This window comes from Aquila chrysaetos, chromosome 9 (assembly GCF_900496995.4).
Source record: "Aquila chrysaetos chrysaetos chromosome 9, bAquChr1.4, whole genome shotgun sequence".
Lineage (NCBI taxonomy): Eukaryota > Metazoa > Chordata > Aves > Accipitriformes > Accipitridae > Aquila > Aquila chrysaetos.
In genome coordinates this window covers 24,300,167-24,316,750 of record NC_044012.1, presented here as the reverse complement: position 1 = coordinate 24,316,750, position 16,584 = coordinate 24,300,167, and the positions used below count along the sequence as shown (strand labels likewise).

The window sequence follows — 16,584 nt, the reverse complement described above, 5'->3', positions numbered from 1 at the left end:
AGCTTGGGGGGGGGACACTTCTGGCTGTGGCACAGAGGGCCAGGGAGCCCTGAGCCTATCTTGCTGCTGCATTTTGGGGAGAGAAGAAGAAGAAACAGTCTGAAACAGAGCAGCTCTGGCCCTGCTCTGGATTTTACCACACCAGGGAGGGGCTTATGGCACTGGCGCCAGCCCTGTGGCTGCCACGGTGCCATAGAGGTCAGGCCGGCGGTGGCTGTGCACTGGGATCTCCTGGCGGATGCGGTGCAGGTAGTCGAGGTCGATCTCGGCGTAGCAGAGCCCAATTCCCTCATGGCACTGGGCTACCACGGCACCCCAGGGGTCCACCACCAGCGCGTGGCCATAGGACGTCCGGTGCTCGTGGTTCTTCCCAGTCTGGGCAGCTGCCACCACGTAGCACTGGCTCTCGATGGCCCGGGCCCGCAGCAGCACCTGCTGGGGGACGTGGCACTGCCGGTGGTGCTGGACCACAGCCCCGGGTAGGGGGGAAATGGGGCAGAGACTGGGGTTTGGGTGGGGGCCCCGCAGCTGGGCTGGCTGTGCCACCTGCCCCTTAAATACCCAAAAAAGAGGCTTTTTGTCTTAAATTTGCCCCTCTTGGCTGCAGGATTCATCCCTGTGTGCTTGCTGCTGGAGATGATTGGGGTGAGGGCTCAGCCCCAAGCTGCCAGCCCCCAGGGTGTCCCCAGCCCAGCAGAGGACAAGGGACAAGCAGCAAGAGCCGCCTGGAACAGGGCACAGGGCCAAGGGAGAGGCTGGGAGGGCCAGGGCTGAGCTCACCTCCCAGTGTGCCGAGCCCGTGGGGATGGTGAAGGCTGAAGGGTAGGTGAGGATCTCGGCACCGGCACGCCGCAGCGCTAGCGAGATCTCGGGGAAGCGCAGGTCATAGCAGATGGAGAGGCCGAGCTGGCAGGGGCAAGGAAGAGACATCAGTGAGGACGTGGCACCCGGGGCAGAGGTGAGGGGAGAGCAGAGGGGATGTGGTGCTAGAGCCAGGGGAGGCCCTCGCCCTGCAGGGACCCCAAACGTCCCCAGAGGTGCCCATCCATCCCGTACCTTCCCTGCCGGCGTGCTGATCGGGGCCACGATCTCGGTACCGGGATTGGTGAAACTGCTCTCCTTCATGGTGACGCGTCCCTCCAGCTCCACGTCACACAGGTGGGTCTTCCTGTAAGCGGCCACGATGTTACCTGGGGACAAGAGGGTGTGAGGGGGGGACGTCCGTGGGAGCTGGGGACCCCAGGTCGGTGGGGCAGGGCCGGGGGCTCTAACCTGCAGGGTCCAGCAGCACGTGGCAGTTGTAGATGCGCTGCGTGGTCGGCCAGTCCTGGCCGCGCTCGTGGAAGCCGCCCAGGGACAGCCACACGCCGTACTCCCTGGGGAGAGGGACCTGGGGTCACCCTGGCTCTGCTGGCGATACTGCAGCCAGCACCAGCGGCTCTGTCTCCACCACCCTGTGAGGGGGTCCCCATCGGTACTTAGCCAGCTCGGCGTAGCGTCCCATGAGGTCCCCGTCCAGTCCCTCGGCCAGGCTGAGGGTCTGTGCTGTGTTGGAGCCGATGTAGTCGAAGCCCTCGGGGAGGAAGACGAGGCAGGCGCCACGATGTGCCGCCTCCCGCACCAGCCCGGCACAGACGGCGAAGTTCAGCTCCTTGTCAGGCGTGGAGGTGACCTGGCCCACGGCCACCAGCGGCTTCAGCGTCGGGGGGGTCTGCCATGGCGTGGGGCAGGCGCGGGGAGCTGTGGCACAGCGTGGGGTACCTGCCCAGGGTACCGGAGCTGTGAAGCCATCTCAGGGTGCACGGGGGGGGCTGGGAGCAGGCAGCGCAGCAGAGTCCAGGGCACCGCTCTCAGCCTGGGGGCAGGGGGGACCCCGGTGTGTGTGTGGGGGGGGGGGGTCACGGCTGCTGCGGGGTCCCTGTGCCGGGAGGAACCCACGGCCGAGGGGACGGCACCGGCCCCCGTGGCTGTCACCGGCCAGTCCCCTCGTGTGACCCCACTGCCCCCAGCCCGCCTGCAGCGCCCAGGCCAGACCCCAAACTGCCCCAGAACCCCCAAACTGCCCCAGGTCTGCCCCACGCCAACCCCCCACCCGTCCCCAGGCCCCATCATCCCCCCCCCCAATGGCCCAATTTGCCCCAAATCTCCCCCCCAAGCGTCTCCCGCGCCCCCCACCTGCCCCCCGGCCCGTACATGCCCCACCGGCTGCACGGAGAAGACGCGGGCAAAGTCCCCCGTCCCACCCCCTCCGCCAGCCGCGCCCGCAACAAAGATGGCGGCGGCACCGCCTCACCGGGCAATGCCCTCTACGGGCCCCGCCCCTTCCGGCGCCGGCCGGAAAGGGGCGGGGCCCGCGGCGCAGGAAGGCGCCGGTGGCGCGGGGGGGGGGGGAAGATGGCGGACAGCGCGAAGGGGCGGCCGGCGGCAGCGCCCGCTGGGAAGGCGCTGACGGCGGAGCAGGTCCGGGCCGGGGAGCGGCGAGGGGTCTCTGGCTGGGCCCTGACACCGGGAGAGGGTCCCCGGGCAGGCCTCGGGAATTGGGGAGGGCGGCGGAGGGGCGGAGGGGTGTGTCCCGGGCAGGCCCCCGGCACCGGGGGGGGGGGTTCCAGCCCCGTCCCCGCCCCTGTCCCTGTCCCCGCAGGTGGTGGCCCGGTTCAACCGGCTGCGGCAGGAGCAGCGGGGCCTGGCCTCGAAGGCGGCCGAGCTGGAGCTGGAGCTGAACGAGCACAGGTGGGATGGGACGGGATGGGGGGGCACGTCTGGGCCGCGGGGGCCTTCGCCGCCCTCCCTCACCCTCCTCTTCCTCCCAGCCTGGTCATCGAGACGCTGCGGGAGGTGGATCCCACGCGGAAGTGCTACCGCATGGTGGGCGGCATCTTGGTGGAGCGCACCGTCAAGGAGGTGCTGCCCGCCCTGGAGAGCAACAAGGAGCAGGTGAGGGGCGGCCAGGGACTCCCCGGGGACCCCCCGGCTCCCCCATGACCCCTCTCTCTTCCCCCACCCCCCTCCCACCGCCCCCCCTTTTTTTTTTTCCTAGATCAGCAAAATCATTGAGACGCTGAACCAGCAGCTGCAGGCGAAGGGTCGGGAGCTGAACGAGTTTCGGGAGAAGCACAACATTCGGCTGGTGGGCGAGGACGACCCCAAGCAGCCCCCCAAGGAGGGGGCCGAGGGGGCTGGGGCCAAGGGTGGCTCAGCCGGTGTCCTGGTCTCCTAGCTCCCCCCGCCCCCCCCCCCCCCCGCCTTGTTATTTAGCTTTGCTCCTCTTGTGTTTTTGTTAAATAAATGTGGTTTTTTTTTTCCTTTGGTCACGGGCCAAGCGTGGGCACTGAGGGTGGCTGCCACTTCCCAGGCTCTGGTGGGTGGGGGATGGGGGGCAGGAAGAGCGGGGTGCAGCCCCTGGGGAAGGCCAGAACAGGGCTGGGACACCCCCCCCCCCCCCCCCCCCCCCGGCTTGGCTTGCCGCAGGTGACCCAGTATCACCGTCCCCCTCTCCTGGGGAGAGGTGGCACTTCGGGGGCAATGCGGTGGGGCAGATGGTGGCACCGGGCTGGCCTGGACTGCTGGTTTCTTATTCTGGCCACCAGAAATGCTCTGTGGTGCTTCCCTGGGGGCGGTTGCCAACAGCTTGCCCCCCCCCCCCCCCCCGGCAGCCGTGGGATCACCACCGGTGCTGGAGCTGCTGCCCCAGCCGCACGTGGGGCTGGGGGAGGGGAGACCCTTCCCCCCCCAGTGCCTGAAACGCTGTGAGGGGGCCCCAAAATCAGGGTGGTGGGTGCTATGGGGGGGTGCACATGTGTGCTGCTGGGGGCTGTGGACCCCCCAAAAGGCAGGGACAGGGGATGGGGGGGGGGGGGGCAGGTCCCTGGGGAGACAGAGACCCCAGGACACGCACCCAGGAGGGGACGGGGAGCCGGTGGTGGCACCAGGGAAGGAGGGTGTCACCGTCACCCTGAGTGAGGCAGAGGTCGGCGTGTGCCGGCGCGTGCCGGCGTGTGGCACCCCAGGGTCCGGGGCGGTGGCGGGAGGAGGGGGACAAGAGGAGGGGACGTAGCCCTTGTTGACTGTACACAGGCCCCACCTGCGGCATCACCCCCCACCGGGCTCAGCCGGTTCCTTGCAGCTGGTGGCCCCATATAACGCTGGTGACGCTGGGACTGGCGGGAGACGCCATGGAGGGGGCTGGGGGGCCGCGGCTGGCGGAGGCCGAGAGGGAGAGTCTGCTGGGCTCCGTCCACGGTGTCTCGGGTCCTGGTACTGGCAGTGGGGACACAGGGACAGGGACCCCAATGGTCTTTTTGGCCTCAAAATGGGGCCTGGGGAGCGGACAGGGATGGGGGAGCAGCCAGGAAGGTCATGGGGAGGGGACAGGGATGGCGATGGGTTGGGGACAGGGGAGCTGCTGGGGGGGGGGGTCGGGGCCGGGTCACGGTGACGGTGGCGTGTCCCCACAGTGGTGACGGCCACTCGAATGGCGGGGGCGGCCATGTATGAGCTGGTGCGCGTGGGGCATGCGGAGCTGGTGGGGGAGATCATCCGGCTGGAGGGGGATATGGCCACCCTTCAGGTCTACGAGGAGACCTGTATCCTGCCGGCACTGCCTGTTCCCATGTCCCCTCCCCACCACCCCTGCCCTTCCCTGTCCTTCTCTGTCCCCCCCACCCTCCTGTACCCCCCTGTCCCCCGTCCCACTTCCCTGTCCCTCCTGTCCTTCTCTGTCCCCTCATCCTCCCCTGTCCCCCTCTGTTCCCCCCCACCTCCTCATCCTGCCCTTCCCTTCCTCCCTTGTCCCCCTCCCCACCTGCCCCTGTCCCCCCCTCCGGTCCCTCTGCCCTGTCCCTGCCATCCTCCGCTGTCCCCTTGTTCCATCCTTCCCTGCCTTCTCCCTATCCCTATTCCCACCCTGCCATCTTGTCCTGTCCTGTCCTGTCTCCTCCCTGCCCCCTCCCATCCTGCCCTGTCCCCCCATCTTTTCCTGCCCCTCTGGTCCCCCCCCATCCCATCCCCGTCCCCATCTCACTGGTGGCCTTTCCTGAGCATGGGGGCAGCGGGCGTGCGGGTGGGGGACCCGGTGCTGCGAACGGGGAAGCCGCTCTCGGTGGAGCTGGGTCCTGGCATCCTGGGCTCCATCTTCGATGGGATCCAGCGTCCGCTGCGGGACATCGCCCAGCTCACCCGCAGCATCTACATCCCGCGGGGCACCAACGTCCCCGCGCTGCCCCGGCACCTCGCCTGGGACTTCACCCCCAGCAAGGACGTCCGGGTGCGTGTCCCCACACGCCTCCTGGGGATGTGGGGACGGACACCCCTTCTCCCAGCACTCCTGGAGAGGACGCAGCCTGTCCCCACTGGGGTCCTGCATCCTCACGGCCACCCCCACCCTCCAGGTTGGGAGCCACGTCACTGGTGGTGACATCTACGGGACGGTGGCCGAGAACTCGCTCATCCAGCACAAGATCATGGTGCCACCCCGCAGCCGCGGCACCGTCACCTACATCGCACCCCCCGGGCACTACAGCGTCTCGGTAAGGGTGGGAGGCCGGTGATGGGCGGCGGGGTGGTGGGTGTTGGGGTCCCCTGTCCCCACTGCCCTGCCCGCCCCTCCTGTCCCCCCCGCAGGACGTGGTGCTGGAGCTGGACTTCCAGGGCAGCGCAGAGAAGCTGACCATGCTGCAGGTCTGGCCGGTGAGACAGACCCGGCCTGTGGCTGAGAAGCTGCCGGCAAATCATCCGCTGCTGACAGGCCAGCGGGTGCTGGACGCCCTCTTCCCGTAGGGACTGGGACTGGGGTGGGGGGCAAGGGTGGGAGATGGGACAGGGACAGGGATGGGAGGGATGGAGATAGGGCTGGAGATGGGGATTGGGGGCAGGGATGGGGGACAGGGACAGGGATGGGGACAGGGTTGGGGGTGGGGACAGGGACAGAGAGGGGTGGGGGGGAACAGGGACAGAGATGGGGCTGGGGACAGGGACAGGGCTGGGGACAGGGGACAGTGACGTGAGACAGGGATGAAAGTGGGGATAGGGCTGGAAATGGGAACAAGGGACAAGGATGGGGATGGGGGACAAGGATGGGGGATGGGGACAGGGATGGGGACACAGACAGGGTTGGGGCTGGGAACAGGGACAAGGGTGGGGACAGCCCTGCTGGGGAAAAAGGGGGGTGGGGGCTGGTGGGTGACACTGGGGGGGGGTCACAATCACTCCAAACAGTGCCCAGGAGAGATGGGGACAGGGATGGGGGTCCCTCCCATCTCCATGGGGATGTAGTTGGGTGGTGTGGGGGGACCATCCCCCCTCTGCAGCCACCACTCTCAGCTGTCCCCATGCGTCCCAATCCCCAGGTGCGTGCAGGGCGGCACCACGGCCATCCCGGGCGCTTTTGGCTGCGGCAAGACTGTCATCTCTCAGTCCCTGTCCAAGTACTCCAACAGCGACGTCATCGTCTACGTGGGCTGCGGCGAGAGGGGCAACGAGATGTCCGAGGTCCTGCGGGACTTCCCTGAGGTGGGGATGGGTGGCACGGTGATGGGGTGACAGTCAGCTGGGTGCCGCGGGGCTGGTGGCCGGGTGGTGACGGTGACGCTGTCCCCAGCTCACCATGGAGGTGGATGGGAGGACAGAGACCATCATGAAGCGCACGACGCTGGTGGCCAACACCTCCAACATGCCGGTGGCCGCCCGTGAAGCCTCCATCTACACCGGTGGGCTGGGGACCGCCGCGGCGGGGTGGGGGTGTGCAGCACATGTGAGTGTGTGTGGCATGTGTGAGTGTGCATGCACGCTGTGGGGCCACTTGTGCACCCAGCCATGCGCATGGATGGGTGCACAGAAGGGCAGCCATGAGCTTGCTGGAGCGCGTGCCAAGCGTGCAAGGGGTGCACACCGAGGGCGTGAGGGCCGTGCCAAGCGTGCGAGCCGCATGCCGCCGGCACAGGCATCACGCTCTCCGAGTACTTCCGCGACATGGGTCACCACGTCAGCATGATGGCCGACTCCACTTCCCGCTGGGCCGAGGCACTGCGCGAGATCTCGGGGCGCTTGGCCGAGATGCCGGCGGGTGAGCCCCGGTCCCAGGGTGGGAGGAACCCCTCGCCCCTCCGCTAGCCCCGAGGCCACAGTGAGGGGCTCCAGCCCCCCTGGTGACGCCGCGCTCCCCGCAGACAGTGGCTACCCGGCGTATCTGGGCGCCCGCCTGGCATCATTCTACGAGCGCGCGGGGCGAGCGCGCTGCCTGGGGTCCCCTGCCCGTGAGGGCAGCGTCAGCATCGTCGGCGCGTGAGTGGGGGGGGGGCCACGGCTGGGAGGGGGGTGGCGTGGGGGATCCCCACTCTGGCCACCCTGCCAAGCCCCCCACCCGCTGTCCCCCGCAGCGTGTCCCCGCCGGGAGGGGACTTCTCAGACCCCGTCACCTCGGCCACGTTGGGCATCGTGCAGGTGAGCGGGACGCACCGGGGACCCCCCATCCAGGCATGACCATCCCTGACAACCCCTGCCCCGTGTCCCCCCAGGTTTTTTGGGGGCTGGACAAGAAGCTGGCACAGCGCAAGCACTTCCCCTCGGTCAACTGGCTGATCAGCTACAGCAGGTACCTGCGGGCGCTGGAGTCCCACTACGAGGGGCTGCACCCCGAGTTCCCTTCCCTGCGCAGCCGGGCCAGGGAGATCCTGCAGGAGGAAGAGGAGCTGGCCGAGATTGTCCAGCTGGTTGGCAAGGTGGGATACGGGATGGGAGAGGGGATAGGGGATGGAGGTGGGATGGATGATATGGGATGGAATTGTGGTAGGGACTGGGATAAGGATGGGATGGGGTTATGGGATATGGGATGAGGATGAGGATGGAGACATAATGCATGGGGATGGAGAAGCAGATGGGGATATGGGATGGCGATAGGAGGGGTTGGGGATGGGGATGAGGAGGGAATGGGGGATGAGGAATGGTATCAGGGATATGGGATGGGATTGGGGTGGGGATGGGGATATGGGCTATGGGATGAGGATGGGAATGGGGGATATGGTATTGGGATGGGATGGATGGGGATGGGGTCATGATGGGCTGGGGATGAGGACATAGGATATGGGGTGAGATGGGGATGGGAATGGGGACACCCCAGACCCGTCCCCCTGCAGGCGTCCCTCGCCGAGGCTGACAAGGTGACGCTGGAGGTGGCGAAGCTCCTCAAGGATGACTTCCTCCAGCAGAACGGCTACTCCTCCTATGACAGGTACGCCCACCGCCCCCGCAGCCCTCTGGCCCCCCCAGTCCCAGCCCTGACCCCCCCCGATGACACCCCCCCCCCCAGGTTCTGCCCCTTCTACAAGACGGTGGGGATGCTGCACAACATGGTCACCTTCTACGAGCTGGCGCGGCACGCCGTGGAGGCCACTGTGCCGGGCGAGCGCCGCATCACCTGGGCCACCATCCGCGAGAGCCTGGGGGACATCCTCTACAAGCTGAGTGCCATGAAGTTCAAGGTGGGTGTCAGGGGGCTGTGACCCCCATTGGGGAGGTGCGGGGGGTGATGCCACCATGTCCCACGTGTCCCCAGGACCCGGTGAAGGACGGCGAAGCCAACATCACGGCTGCCTTCGCCCAGCTCAACGAGGAGATGCAGGCGGCTTTCCGCAACCTGGAGGACTGAGGCAGGGGCAGGAAAAGGGGGGGGCATGGGATGCGGGGGTCCCCCTGGGACTCCCCCCCGTCCAATAAAGGGCACGAAGTGGCACTTGGCCTCCAGGCGTGGTTTCCCCATGGTGGGTGGAAGCGTCCGGTCCCCCTCCCTCCGCGGGTGCTGGCACCGGACCCTCGCCAGGCAGGCCCAGGGGGGTCCCTTTCCTGCTCCAGCCTGGAAAGGAGAGGAGAGGAAAGCCGGGGGGGTCTGGGGGGGCAGCATCTTCAGGGCCTGGGAGGATTTTGGGGGGTTGATGTGGTGGCTTTGGGGTTCAGCAGCCCCCCCCCCCCCAGCAAGAAGCCCCCTTTCTCCATGCTGAGCCCCAGTGGATTCGGTGCACGTGGCGGGGACCCCAGTGGGGCCGAGCTGCTTGCAGTGGGGTGGCAGTGGGACATGGGGGTGACAGTGACCCCCCTGGGTGGGACATGGGGGTGACAAGGACACTCTGGATGGGACATAGGGGTGACAGTGACCTCCCCTGTGCCATCCCTGAGCATCCTCCAGCAGTGGGGACAGTGGTGGGACATCGGGGTGACAGTGACCCCCTAGGTGGGACATGGGGGTCACAATGACCCCCTTCCCGGGCCAGAGCTGAGGTGACAACACGGGGTCTCGGGTGGGACACAGACGCACACACACAGCCGGGTGCTGTGGGTGCATTTTGGGGCCACCAAGGCAAAGGAGCCACGTGGCTGGCGGGGGGGTGTCCTCCTATTTGCCACCCCCCCCCCGCCTCGGGGCTGGCGGGGTCTCCCCGGGGTCCCCCGTCGCCCCCCACGCCGGGGTCCGCCCGGCGTGGGGGGCGACGGGGGACCCCGGGGAGACCCCGCCAGCCCCGGGATGAGGGTGGGGGTGTCCTATGTCGTCGTGTCCGTCCGTCCCCGTCCCCCCCCCCACCGCCACCCTCGGTGCCGCCCCCTCCCGCCCCATCCCCCGCCCCGTCCCGCCCCCCCCCCCGAGCCACCGCCCGGAGATGTGGGTCCTGCTGCTGCCCCTGGGGCTGGGCTCAGCCCTGCTGCCCCCCGGTGGGTCCCGGGGGGGGGTCGGGGGGGGGCTGCGGTGTCGTGGAGCGAGGCTGGGGGACCGGGAGCACCGCGGGGGGACGGCGACACTGCGGGAGGCGGTGGGGCTCGGGGCTGGGGGAGGATGTCCCTGTCCCCGTCCCTGTCCCTTCCCACGCCCCTGTCCCTGTCCCCGTGTCCCCATCCCGGTCCCTTTCCCGTCCCCGAGCTGCCGTGGTGGCGGTCCCCGAGTGTCCCACACTGGTGAGTCCCCCCCATGGACACATCGTGGGACGGTGACAGTCCCCAGGGTCCCCAGTAGTGACCCCCGTGGCCGTGAGACAATGACAATCCCCAGGCTCCCCCAGCAGTGTCCCTGAGGCCGTGGGATGGTGGCAGTCCCCAGGGTCCCCCAGTAGTGACCCCCATGGCCGTGGGACGGTGACCATCCCCAGGGTCCCCCAGCAGTGTCCCCCATGGCCGTGGGACGGTGACCATCCCCAGGGTCCCCCAGCAGTGTCCTGTGTGGCCATGGGATGGTGGCAGTCCCCAGGGTCCCCCCAAGGCCATACCACAGGTCGGTGCCATGTGCCGGTGACAGTCCCTGTTGTCCCCAGGCCCCCTGGCGCTGGGCGCCTGCCATGGCCCAGCTGAGCCGGCCGCGGGCCACGGTGACACCTCGAAGGTCTGCGGGCTGTGCCACAGCCCCCACCGGGGCCGGGCACAGGCCAACGGCACACTGGGTGCCAGCATCACCCTGGGGTGCCCCTTGGTGGGTGCCCCCCTGGGCCAGCTGCGGGCCATGCACTGGCACTTCTGGGGTGACCCCGCGGGCCCCAGTGCCGCCATCTGCAGCCAGAGCTGTGGCCACCCCCGCTGCGGCCCACCCTACTGCAACTGCACCGTGCTGCCGGCACCCACCGACACCCCAGGGGTGCTGGTCCTGCGGCGCCTGCGGGATGAGGACGCCGGCACCTACACCTGCCTGCTGCTGGGCGAGGACGACTGTGCCTGCGGGGAGGTGATGCTGCTCCTCAGCGGCGGTGAGCCCCTCACCCTGGCGTCAGGGCTGCGGGGATGGTGGGAGCCCCTCACCCTGGCACTGGGGCTATGGGGATAGTGGGTGGTGGGAGCCCCTCACCCTCGTGTCGGGGCTGTGGGTGCTGTGGGGATGGTGGGTAGTGGGAGACCCTCACCCTGGCTTCGGGGCTGCGGGGATGGCAGATGCTGGGAGCCCCTCACCCTGGTGTCAGGGCTGTGGGTGCTGTGGGGATGGTGGGGGGTGGGAGCCCCTCACCCTGGTGTCGGGGCTGTGGGGACGGTGGGTGGTGGGAGCCCCTCACCCTAGCATTGGGGCTGTGGGTGCTGTAGGGGGGGTGGGGGCAGCAGGAGCCCCTCACCCTGGCATCAGGCCCTTGGGGACGTGGGCAGCCCCTGAGGTGGTTTCCCCCCTGCCCCCCCTCTCCGCAGGTGCCCCCTGCAGCCCCCCCTGCTCCAGGCCCCCCCCCCGCGGCAGCTGCGGCCTCGGCCTCCTCCTCCTCCTGCTGCTGCCGCCGGCCTGCGGCCTGTGACCTGGCGAGAGTGTGTGCCCGTGCGTGTGTGAGTGTGCGAGTGTGTGTGCATATGTGCATGTGTGTGTGTGCACACGTATGTGCAAGGGTGCACAGGGGGGTGTGCGTGTGTCTGGGTGTGCATGTGAGGGGTGGGGGCACGTGCGGGGGCAAACGGGGAGGGGTGTGCACACGGGTGTGCGTGTGCTGGGGGGGGGTGTGCGCACCCGTGTGTGTGTGGTGGGGGTGTGCACAAGCGTGCCTGGCCCCGTGGGACAGCGTGTGCACAGGGGTTGTGCGTGCCCACCTGCCAGGGCACACGCGTGTGCAGCGCATGTGTGTCCCCCAGCATGTGCCACGCGGACAGTGGCACCAGGGGACAGCCCCGGCCGGCGCCTCCTTGGCCACCCCTGGGGACTGACCCCACCCTGGGGGGCTCCCCCCCAACTCACACCCCCAGTGTTCCCAATGTCCCTTTCCTCTGTGTCCCCCATGTCTCCCCGGCCCCCCTGACCCCCCGATCCCAGTGTCCTCCCTGCCCGCAGGGTCCCCCGTGTTCCCAGCGTCCCGTCCCCAGCCCAGTGGCCGCAGGGTCCCCAGCCCACCTGGGACTGATCCTGCTCATGGTGATGGCACCCGCTGTCCCCAGGGTACTGGAGGGGACACTGGGATTGGGGGGGGGGGATGTCAGGGGGAACGCCGGCTGTGTCCCTTGCCGTCCCCCCCCATTGCCACCCCGGCAGGGACAAGCTTTTGCCGTGTCAGCACGCGGGTGACGGCAGCACCCAGAGCCTTCCCCGCATTGTGTCCCCGACAATGGCACAGCCACGTGTCCCCACGGCCTCGACACCCCCCCCTGCCGCCCAGGGCCCCTGTCCCCATCCCAGAGGGACAGAGGGACAGAGGCACAGGCGGCCATGGGGCACACGGCTGGCGGGTGCTGAAGGCAGGTGAGTGGCCGGGGGTGGGTGCCCGGGAGGGGTCTGTCCCCCATTCCCCACCCTCCTCCCGGGGGTGCCACCCCTGGGTCCCCTGTGATGTCCCCCGGAGATGCTCCTGGTGTCCCCCAAGGTGCCACCCCCGAGTGCCCAATGTCCCCAGAGGTGCCGCCCCCGGGTACCCCCATATCCTTAAGATGCCACTCTGGCTTCCACTGACAGCCCCTGCAGGTGTCCCCGTGGGTGTCCCCTGTGTCCCCTGGAAATGCACCCCCCCCGGGTACACCCCTCCCCTAGAGATGTCCCTACAATTGTCCCCTGTGTTCTCTGGAGGTGCCCCCCCCCCCCCCCCGCATACCCCCATGTCCCCCAGAGATGTCCCCATGAGTGCCTGTTGTGTCCCCTGGAGATGCCACCCCCAGGTATCCCCATGTTCCCTGCAGATGTTCCCACGATTTTCCCCTGCGTCCCCTGGAGATGTCCCCCCCCTCGGGTACACCCCCCCCAGAGATGTCCCTACAATTGTCCCCTGCAGATGCCACCCCCAGGTACCCCCTTATCCTTGAGATGCCACCCTGGCTTCTACTGACAGCCCCTGCAGGTGTCCCCATGGGTGTCCCCAGCATCCCCTGAAGATGCCCCCCCCCGGCTACCCCCCTGTCCCCTGCAGATGTCCCCACAATTGTCCCCAGTGTCCCCTGGAGATGCCACCGCCAGGTACCCCCATGTCCCCCAGAGATGTCCCTGAGTGTCCCCTGTGTCCCCTGGAGATGTCACCCCTCAGAGTACATCCCCCCCCAGGAGATGTCCCTACAATTGTCCCCTGCGTCCCCTGGAGATGGCCCCCCATGTGCCCCAGAAATATCCCCATGGGTGCCCCTTGTGTCCCCTGGAGATGCCACGCCCGGGTACACCCCCCCCAAGATGTCCCTACAATTGTCCCCTGCAGATGCCACGCCCAGGTACCCCCATATCCTTGAGATGCCACCCTGGCTTCCACTGACAGCCCCTGCAGGTGTCCCCATGGGTGTCCCCAGGGTCCCCTGAAGACGCCCCCCCCCCCCCCCCCCCGGGTACCCCCCGTCCCCTGCAGATGTCCCCACAATTGTCCCCTGCATCCCCTGGAGATGCCCCCTCCGGGTACCCCCTTGTCCCCCAGAGATGTCCCCACGATTGTCCCCCGTGTCCCCTGGTGCTGCCTCCACCCCCCCCCCCGGGGGTGGCAGCAGCCCCCACAGCCCCTCCCTGGCGCAGGGGGATGCCGGCAGGCGGGGGGCTGCTCTGCGGGGCCAGCGGCCTGGCCCTGCTCCTGGCCGCCACCGCCACCCACTTCTGGCTGCAGCGCCGGGCGCCCGGTGGCACCGCCAGCCTCGGGCTGTGGCGAACCTGCCTCGGGGGGCACTGCCGCCCCCACCCCGGCACCCCGGGTAGGCACCGGGTGAGATGAGCTGTGCCCAGCCTCTGCGGGGTGGGGATGGGGGAGGGAGCACTGCTGTGCTGAGCTGTGCCTGGTCGCTGTGGGGTGTGTGGGATCACTGCTGCGCTGATCTGTGCCCGGTCTCTGAGGGGTGGGGAATGGGGGGGGGGAGCACTGCTGTGCTGAGCTGTGCCTGGTCGCTGTGGGGTGTGTGGGGTCACTGCTGCACTGAGCTGTGCCCGGCCTCTGTGGGCTGGGGATGGGGCGGAGTTCTGCTGCGCTGAGCTGTGCCTGGTCTCTGCGGGGGGTGGTGGGGGGGGGGGGCACTGCTGTTCTGAGCTGTGCCCGGCCTCTGCAGGCAAGTTGTGGGGGCAGTGTTCTGGGCGTGTACTTGCTCGGGGTCCTGTGTCCCCAACACCTGTGTGTGTCCCCCACCAGCCTTATGGGAGGCCACACGGGTGCTGATGCTGCTCTCGGTGCTCACTGCCACTGCCGGCCTCGCTCTGGGGCTCTCCATCGTGGCCAGTGCTGCCAGGCGGGCGCGTGCCCGCATGGCCGGTGTCACCCTGCTCCTGGCTGGTACGTGGGGATGGGATGGGGGGGCAGGGCTGGGGCACACGGAACTCAGGGACTGTCCCTAGCGGAGTCCTGCTGCATTGAGCTGTGCCCAGTCTCTGCAGGCTGAGCTGTGCCTGTCATTGCTGCACTGAGCTGTGCCTAGCCTCTGCCTGCCCGGCTGGGGGCTCGCAGGCTGGGCCGGCCCGTGCTGCTGACCCATCCCCTCTGCCCGCAGGTCTGCTGGCACTGCTGGGGCTGGGGGTGTACACGGCTGGCACGCTGAGCCTCCTGGGGCCGGCCCGCACCGCCTGGCGCTTCTCCTGGTCCTACATCCTGGGCTGGGTCGCCGTCGTCCTCATTAGCTCAGCAGGTAGCAGCGCCCGCAGGGCCTGGTCACTGCTGTGCTGAGCTGTGCCCGGTCTCTGCAGGGCTGAGCTGGGGCCGGCCACGTGCCGAGAGCACCCACAGGTGGGGGGCAGCAGGGAAGGCTCCCCCACACCCACATTGAGCCGTCCCCGTGCCCCACGGGCTCCTCTCTCCCCCAGGGCTTTTCCACCTCTGTGCCGCTGCCAAGGACCCGTCTCCAGAGAGCTCTGAAGTGGTGGGTGCCTGAGGGCCCCCAGCCGCCTTGGGGGGGTCCCCGCTCCCGCCCTCGCCCTCCTCCCCACAGGAGTCGGCTGGGTGCACCCTGGGATGCGGGTCACTGCTGTGCTGAGTTGTGTCCTGTCACTGCTGTGCTGAGTTGTGCCTGGTCACTGCAGGGCTGAGCTCCCCCTGCTCTCCCACCCCCTCCCCCCCCCCTCTGTTTTGCCCCCTCCCCCCCGACTCTTGCTGTGCCAATAAACTGCCAGGCCCCTCCCCCGCCATGGGCTGCCCTGTGGTGTCCGGTGGGATTTGGGGACCCCAAATTGTGTGTGTGGGGGGGTCGGTGCCAGCTCACAGCCCTCCCCCTTCCCAGGGTTTGGGCAGGAACAGGGATGGTTGCGGGGTCTCACCCTGGGCGGGTCTGAGGGAGGGGGAACTGGGAGGGACCTAGGAGTTAATGGGAGGCCGTGGGGCAGGGGGAATGGACTGGGAGGGGCACGGGGGGGTGTGTGTGTCACTGAGGGGCACCCACGGGGACACCGGAGGTACCGGGGCGGGACAGGGGATGTCACCGGGAGCCGCCGTCCGACGCGGCGAGGGATCGCCCGGGCGGGACCCGCCGCGCCCCGTCGGTGACTGTCGCCCCTTTAAGGCCGCGCCCTCGGCCCCGCCCCTGCCCCTACCTGCCGGACCGGTCCGCCCCGCCCGGCCCCGCCCGGCCGACCCCACCCCCTCAGGCCCCGCCCCCGGCCACCCCGCCCCACCGCCGGCTCCACCCGTCCCGTCCCGTCCCGTCTCGGAGCGGCGCAGCACCGGCCCCTCCGCCGCGCTCGGCCCGGAGCCGCCCGGTTCGGCCCGGTGCAGCCCGGAGCGGCCCGGCGCGGCCCGGTTTAACCCGGTGAGGCTTAGCCCGGTTCGTCCCGGCGTCGCCCGGTTCGTCCCGGTGCAGCCCGGATGGTGCTGGCCGGGGGCCGAGCAGCGCCGTGAGCCCGCAGGTGTCCGCATGGCCCCCCGCGGGATGCGGCCCGGGACGCCCTTCCTCCTCCTTCTCCTCCTCCTCCTCCTCGCCGCCACCGGTAAGGCGCGACCGGGACCCGGGGTGGGAACCGGCTCCCGGGGTGGGGGGAGGTGGAAGGAACCGGAACCGGCAGCACCGGCTGCTCCGGGCTAGCAGACGGAATCGGGGGTGGGGACGGGGACGGGGGCGGGGGCACCGGCTGCCTCGGGGCGGGGGGGCCGGGGGGGGCCCGGGGCTGCGGGACCGGAGGGCGGGGGTGGGGGGCGAACCCCGGGGGCGGGGGCCCGGGCAGGGCCCGCGGGGAGCAGAGGGTGTGCGTGCGTGTGAGTGTGAGTGTGCGCACACGCGTGTGTGTGTGTACGTGTGTGCGCTCGCGTGTGCACCTGTGGCTCCGCGCACCTGTGGCCGCGTGTGTGTCCGTGTGCGCGTGACCGTGTGTCCGTGCGTGACCGTGTGTCTCCGTGTCCCGTGCGTGTGTCCGTGTCCGTGTCCCCGCGCCGTGCCGGGGGCTGCGCCGTGGGCGCCGCACACGCGGGTGCGCGCACCTGTGCGCGTGTCCGGGTGCGTGCACCGCCGGGGAACGGGCCGGGGGGGGAGGGGGGCGGACCCCTCTGGGGACGCGGAGGTGGGGGCGACACACACCACACACCGTGGGAACAGGGCGCTCCCGCTCGGGGGGCGGGGGGCAGCGGGCTGCCCGGGGGGGTCCCCGCCCCCTCCCCATTGTCTCCCCCACGCTTGGGGGGTGCCAAACCCCCTCCCTGCCCCGAGCTGTGCCGCAGTGGGTGCTGCACCCAAGGGTGCTGCAGAGCAGGGGGGGTTCAATGCCCTGCCCACCCCACGCGC

General features: G+C 69.4%; 4 protein-coding genes across 5 annotated transcripts; 3 read left to right on the top strand and 1 right to left on the bottom strand.

The window, feature by feature from the left end:
* Nucleotides 1-137: 137 nt before the first annotated feature.
* On the bottom strand, nucleotides 138-2,300 carry NIT1 (nitrilase 1; the record flags this gene model as incomplete). The annotated part of the gene is made up of 6 exons (XM_030025471.2): nucleotides 138-435; nucleotides 781-906; nucleotides 1,057-1,190; nucleotides 1,273-1,376; nucleotides 1,479-1,768; nucleotides 2,202-2,300. Coding segments are annotated over 6 exons (1,035 nt in total), but the record flags the coding sequence as incomplete, so codon positions are not given.
* Nucleotides 2,301-2,351: 51 nt separating this feature from the next.
* On the top strand, nucleotides 2,352-3,307 carry PFDN2 (prefoldin subunit 2). Its single transcript, XM_030025470.1, has 4 exons — nucleotides 2,352-2,460; nucleotides 2,642-2,730; nucleotides 2,811-2,934; nucleotides 3,038-3,307. Exons 1-4 carry the CDS (start codon nucleotides 2,395-2,397, stop codon nucleotides 3,215-3,217), a joined length of 459 nt encoding a protein of 152 aa, XP_029881330.1. The 5' UTR covers nucleotides 2,352-2,394; the 3' UTR covers nucleotides 3,218-3,307.
* An 865-nt stretch (nucleotides 3,308-4,172) lies between these two features.
* LOC115346515 (V-type proton ATPase catalytic subunit A-like) lies at nucleotides 4,173-8,713 on the top strand. Its single transcript, XM_030026613.1, has 14 exons — nucleotides 4,173-4,254; nucleotides 4,455-4,583; nucleotides 5,049-5,263; nucleotides 5,388-5,525; nucleotides 5,620-5,771; nucleotides 6,345-6,507; nucleotides 6,596-6,704; nucleotides 6,938-7,060; nucleotides 7,164-7,278; nucleotides 7,374-7,437; nucleotides 7,512-7,715; nucleotides 8,130-8,224; nucleotides 8,303-8,474; nucleotides 8,549-8,713. Exons 1-14 carry the CDS (start codon nucleotides 4,173-4,175, stop codon nucleotides 8,639-8,641), a joined length of 1,854 nt encoding a protein of 617 aa, XP_029882473.1. The 3' UTR covers nucleotides 8,642-8,713.
* Nucleotides 8,714-11,442: 2,729 nt separating this feature from the next.
* On the top strand, nucleotides 11,443-14,985 carry LOC115346518 (lens fiber membrane intrinsic protein-like). 2 transcript variants are annotated; one of them, XM_030026616.1, is made up of 5 exons: nucleotides 11,650-12,315; nucleotides 13,320-13,587; nucleotides 14,016-14,156; nucleotides 14,371-14,505; nucleotides 14,681-14,985. In XM_030026616.1, exons 2-5 carry the CDS (start codon nucleotides 13,419-13,421, stop codon nucleotides 14,746-14,748), a joined length of 513 nt encoding a protein of 170 aa, XP_029882476.1. In that variant the 5' UTR covers nucleotides 11,650-12,315; nucleotides 13,320-13,418; the 3' UTR covers nucleotides 14,749-14,985. The 2 variants fall into 2 exon arrangements, with proteins under 2 accessions (XP_029882475.1, XP_029882476.1); XM_030026615.2 differs by having other exon boundaries at nucleotides 11,443-13,587.
* Nucleotides 14,986-16,584: the final 1,599 nt, after the last annotated feature.

Coding starts and splice junctions, on each gene's coding strand:
- PFDN2 (XM_030025470.1), top strand. CDS start 2,395: ATGGCGGACAGCGCGAAGGGGCGGCCGGCGGCAGCGCCCGCTGGGAAG. Junction 2,461..2,641: donor AGGCGCTGACGGCGGAGCAG/GTCCGGGCCGGG, acceptor CTGTCCCCGCAG/GTGGTGGCCCGGTTCAACCG. Junction 2,935..3,037: donor TGGAGAGCAACAAGGAGCAG/GTGAGGGGCGGC, acceptor TTTTTTTCCTAG/ATCAGCAAAATCATTGAGAC.
- LOC115346515 (XM_030026613.1), top strand. CDS start 4,173: ATGGAGGGGGCTGGGGGGCCGCGGCTGGCGGAGGCCGAGAGGGAGAGT. Junction 5,772..6,344: donor GTGCTGGACGCCCTCTTCCC/GTAGGGACTGGG, acceptor CCCAATCCCCAG/GTGCGTGCAGGGCGGCACCA. Junction 6,508..6,595: donor TCCTGCGGGACTTCCCTGAG/GTGGGGATGGGT, acceptor CGCTGTCCCCAG/CTCACCATGGAGGTGGATGG.
- LOC115346518 (XM_030026615.2), top strand. CDS start 13,254: ATGTCCCCACAATTGTCCCCTGCATCCCCTGGAGATGCCCCCTCCGGG. Junction 14,157..14,370: donor TGTCACCCTGCTCCTGGCTG/GTACGTGGGGAT, acceptor CTCTGCCCGCAG/GTCTGCTGGCACTGCTGGGG. Junction 14,506..14,680: donor CGTCCTCATTAGCTCAGCAG/GTAGCAGCGCCC, acceptor TCTCTCCCCCAG/GGCTTTTCCACCTCTGTGCC.